General features: G+C 45.6%; 1 protein-coding gene across 1 annotated transcript; it reads left to right on the top strand.

Annotated features, from left to right (window-relative positions):
- The first annotated feature begins 1,526 nt into the window (after positions 1-1,526).
- On the top strand, positions 1,527-2,917 carry LOC122048340 (inositol-tetrakisphosphate 1-kinase 1-like). The gene is made up of 2 exons (XM_042609922.1): positions 1,527-2,215; positions 2,407-2,917. The coding sequence occupies exons 1-2, from the start codon at positions 1,577-1,579 to the stop codon at positions 2,908-2,910; spliced, it is 1,143 nt and encodes a 380-aa protein (XP_042465856.1). The 5' UTR covers positions 1,527-1,576; the 3' UTR covers positions 2,911-2,917.
- The last annotated feature ends 319 nt before the right edge of the window (positions 2,918-3,236 follow it).

The raw sequence follows: 3,236 nt of genomic DNA on the forward strand, positions 1-3,236 counted from the left end.
AACTTCTCCGACTCATTGGGCTTTACCTCTAATAATAACAAGAAACTTAAAAAAGAGACCAAATGTTGAAAATATAAAAATGTTATGCAACGACGTGGAGATCATGAAAAGAGAGTGAATGAAGTTGGGATGAAATGATGAGGAAATATCACCTCCAGTGTCCCTTTTAAAATCGATGGTGTTGACCATCATCGTCGACTTGCCATGTCTATTTATGTTGCTGGGCGAATGTCAAGCAACGATGACCGATAGTTGCCGTTGGTGCTCCAACTATAAAGGAAACGGAGATGAAAGAGGAGGATTGGGAAATTAGATTTTTTTGAAAAAAAAAAATAAAATAAAAAGTAAGAAGGGTATTAGAGGAAAAAAATTGGGAAGAGTACTTAATTTGATCAATTTCAAAATGGATATCTTTTGGATAATATTCAAGATCAGATACGTGGTTTGGTAAATCATCTTAACTTTTCCATGTAAGTATAGCTTTAGAGCTTATTTTATTTAAATTATTCTTCCATTATTTCCTTTAATCACAAAAGTGAAAATGGTCGTTTAAAAAGTTGAATTTGTATTTATTTTTTGTAATTTATTTGTCGTCCAAAATTATTTTTTCCCTTATTTATTTATTTTTTAAGAAAATTGTAAAAAATATTAGCATATTCCATTAAATCACAAACTACTCTTTCAAATAAATAAGAGAAAATAATATTTTATTATTTTGCTTTTTTTTCCTCTCACGGAAACATGGCTCGATCATATCCGTCGAATCTCGATCAACGGACACAAAAACTCCTATTCCAGTCACCGCTCCATGCTCTATGTGGTTTCGTTTCACTGGTCGCCGTGTTTACCACCGCGTGAAACGACGACCGCAAGTGATGTCACTCCCGACACCCTTCCGCTTCGGCTATAAATTGCTTCTCTCGTGTCGCCGTTCGCGAACGCTCCGTCGATTGTCTCCTTCTCTCTGCGTTTGCATAGCGATCGGAAAAGGTATGAACCCCCTCCCCGAATCTTTTCCTACTTTCAAGAGTTTTGATCCGTCGAGCAACATTGGATCGATCATTGGTATTCCTCTTTTTGTTCGATAATGCAGCAGTCATCTTCTCTGTCGTTTGCATAGCGATCTCCTCCAGCGTTAGCCCCCGCCGCCGTCTCCTTCCTCCCGATCACCGCCTGCCCTCCGCCTCCACCTCCACCTCCCCTGCGACCGCCGCCGCTGCCGTCCTGCATTCCTCCCCCACCATCACTCCGTCCGAGGACGAGAACAGCGTCTAGGGTTCACGGAGGAAGTCCGAATCTTTTCTTGCGTTTGCATAGCGATCGGAAAAGGTATGAACCCCCGAATCTTTTCTTGCTTTCAAGAGTTTTCATCTGTGTTTTCCGTCGAGCAACATTGGATCGATCGGTGTTCTTGCTTTCAAGAGTTTTCATCTGTGATTTCCGTCGAGCAACATTGGATCGAGCGGTGGTTGATTCTTCTTTGTAATTCGATAATGCAGCTAATTAATTGCTTCGCTTGCGATCGGGGATCGAGGTGGGGGTTTGCGGCCCTGTTTCTTTGGATCTCGATCTGGCCATGGCGGAGCCTTCCGATCGTCGGTTCTTGGTGGGCTACGCGCTCTTGCCCGAGAAGGAGCAGAGCTTCATCCGGCCCTCTCTCGTGACCACAGCTCGTGACCGCGGCATTGATCTCGTCCGCATCGACTCCTTGCGGCCCCTCATCGAGCAGGGCCCCTTCGACTGCGTGATCCACAAGCGCCAAGACGAAAAATGGAGGCTCCAGCTCATCGATTTCAGAGCCAAGAACCCCAGCGTACCCATCGTCGACCAAACCCTCCACAATATCAATCTCCTCCTCAACCGCATTACCATGCGGGAGTTCGTCTCCAAGATCAATATACATCCTGGAACAGAGACCTTCGGGGTCCCAAAGCAGATGGTGATCTACCACCAGAACAATGTCTTGCACAATTACTATGAGAAGATCGAGTCCTGCCTCGGGTTCCCCATCATCGTCAAGCCCGTCCGCTGCAACACAAGCAATAAGTCACACAGGATGACCTCTCGCCTTGGTACTATCCTTTCCATGCCATGGCTCCAATTTCCCATGGTTCTACAGCAGTTCGTCAATCACGGCGGGGTCGTTTTCAAAGTCTACGTCGCAGGAAATTACGTGCAGTGCGTGAAAAGAAAGTCCCTCAAGTTGCAAAGGCGGGTCCCGCCGCCCAGCGGCCCCCTCACCCCTGTCCCACGAGTATGAGAGGGAGTAAATCACGGTGAATACGGGCCCGGCGATGACATGGCGGTCGAAGGTGTTTAGCACGGACAGATATTGATGTTATCGCAATTGCTGCCGCAGACCTTCGACCTCCCGACCCATGTTGCAAGAATACCATGTCATAACCGGTTGATCCAGCCCGTGGGGTCGTTTTCAAAGTCTACGTCGCAGGAAATTACGTGCAGTGCGTGAAAAGAAAGTCCCTCAAGGATATACGCAGCGATGATCTCTTTCCCTTTACTTACTCTCGTGTACCCCCTGGACCCTATCAGAACCCTGAAGACGTCGAATATGCTGAAAATCTTGAAGCGGCAGAGCTTCCTTCATCGAGCTGTCAGAACCCTGAAGACGTCGATGACGAAGATGTAGAAGCAACAGAGCTGCCTCCACTGAGCTTTCTCGAGAAGATAGCAAGGGGCTTGCGGCAGGCTACGGGCTTGCGCCTCTTCAACTTCGACATGATAAGGGATGCGGATGCCCGCGACCATTACTTCATCATCGACATCAATTACTTCCCCGGCTACTCCAAGATGCCTGGTTATGAAGAATTTGTAACCAACTTTTTATGGGACATGGTTCATGAGAAAGGGGAATCTGATGCTGGCAGTTCTTCTTTCTCCGCCACGGACTGATGGGATGGATCCACGGTGGTTTGTTTCTCCAATCTTCTTTTCTCGTAAACTCTAATAATGTTCTTCCTTTCAGAATGCACATTCTTTCTTTTAGCTAATTCTTCGTTTCAGATTGTTGGACTTGAATTTTTCAGTCAGAATTCCATTCTTTTTACCGCCCTTTTCCGTTGAGTTTTTTAATTTTCTTCTTCAATATTTTTATGTTTGTTATTTAAAAATGTTAGTAAAAGTAGCTAACATAAAAGAGCGATCCTCTCCAATGAGACGTTAATCAGTAAGATGCAACTAAATGCTTACTGATGTACCGCCACCTGGCGTTTATGCGA

Source organism: Zingiber officinale, chromosome 2B (genome assembly GCF_018446385.1).
Source record: "Zingiber officinale cultivar Zhangliang chromosome 2B, Zo_v1.1, whole genome shotgun sequence".
NCBI classification, from domain to species: Eukaryota; Viridiplantae; Streptophyta; class Magnoliopsida; order Zingiberales; family Zingiberaceae; genus Zingiber; species Zingiber officinale.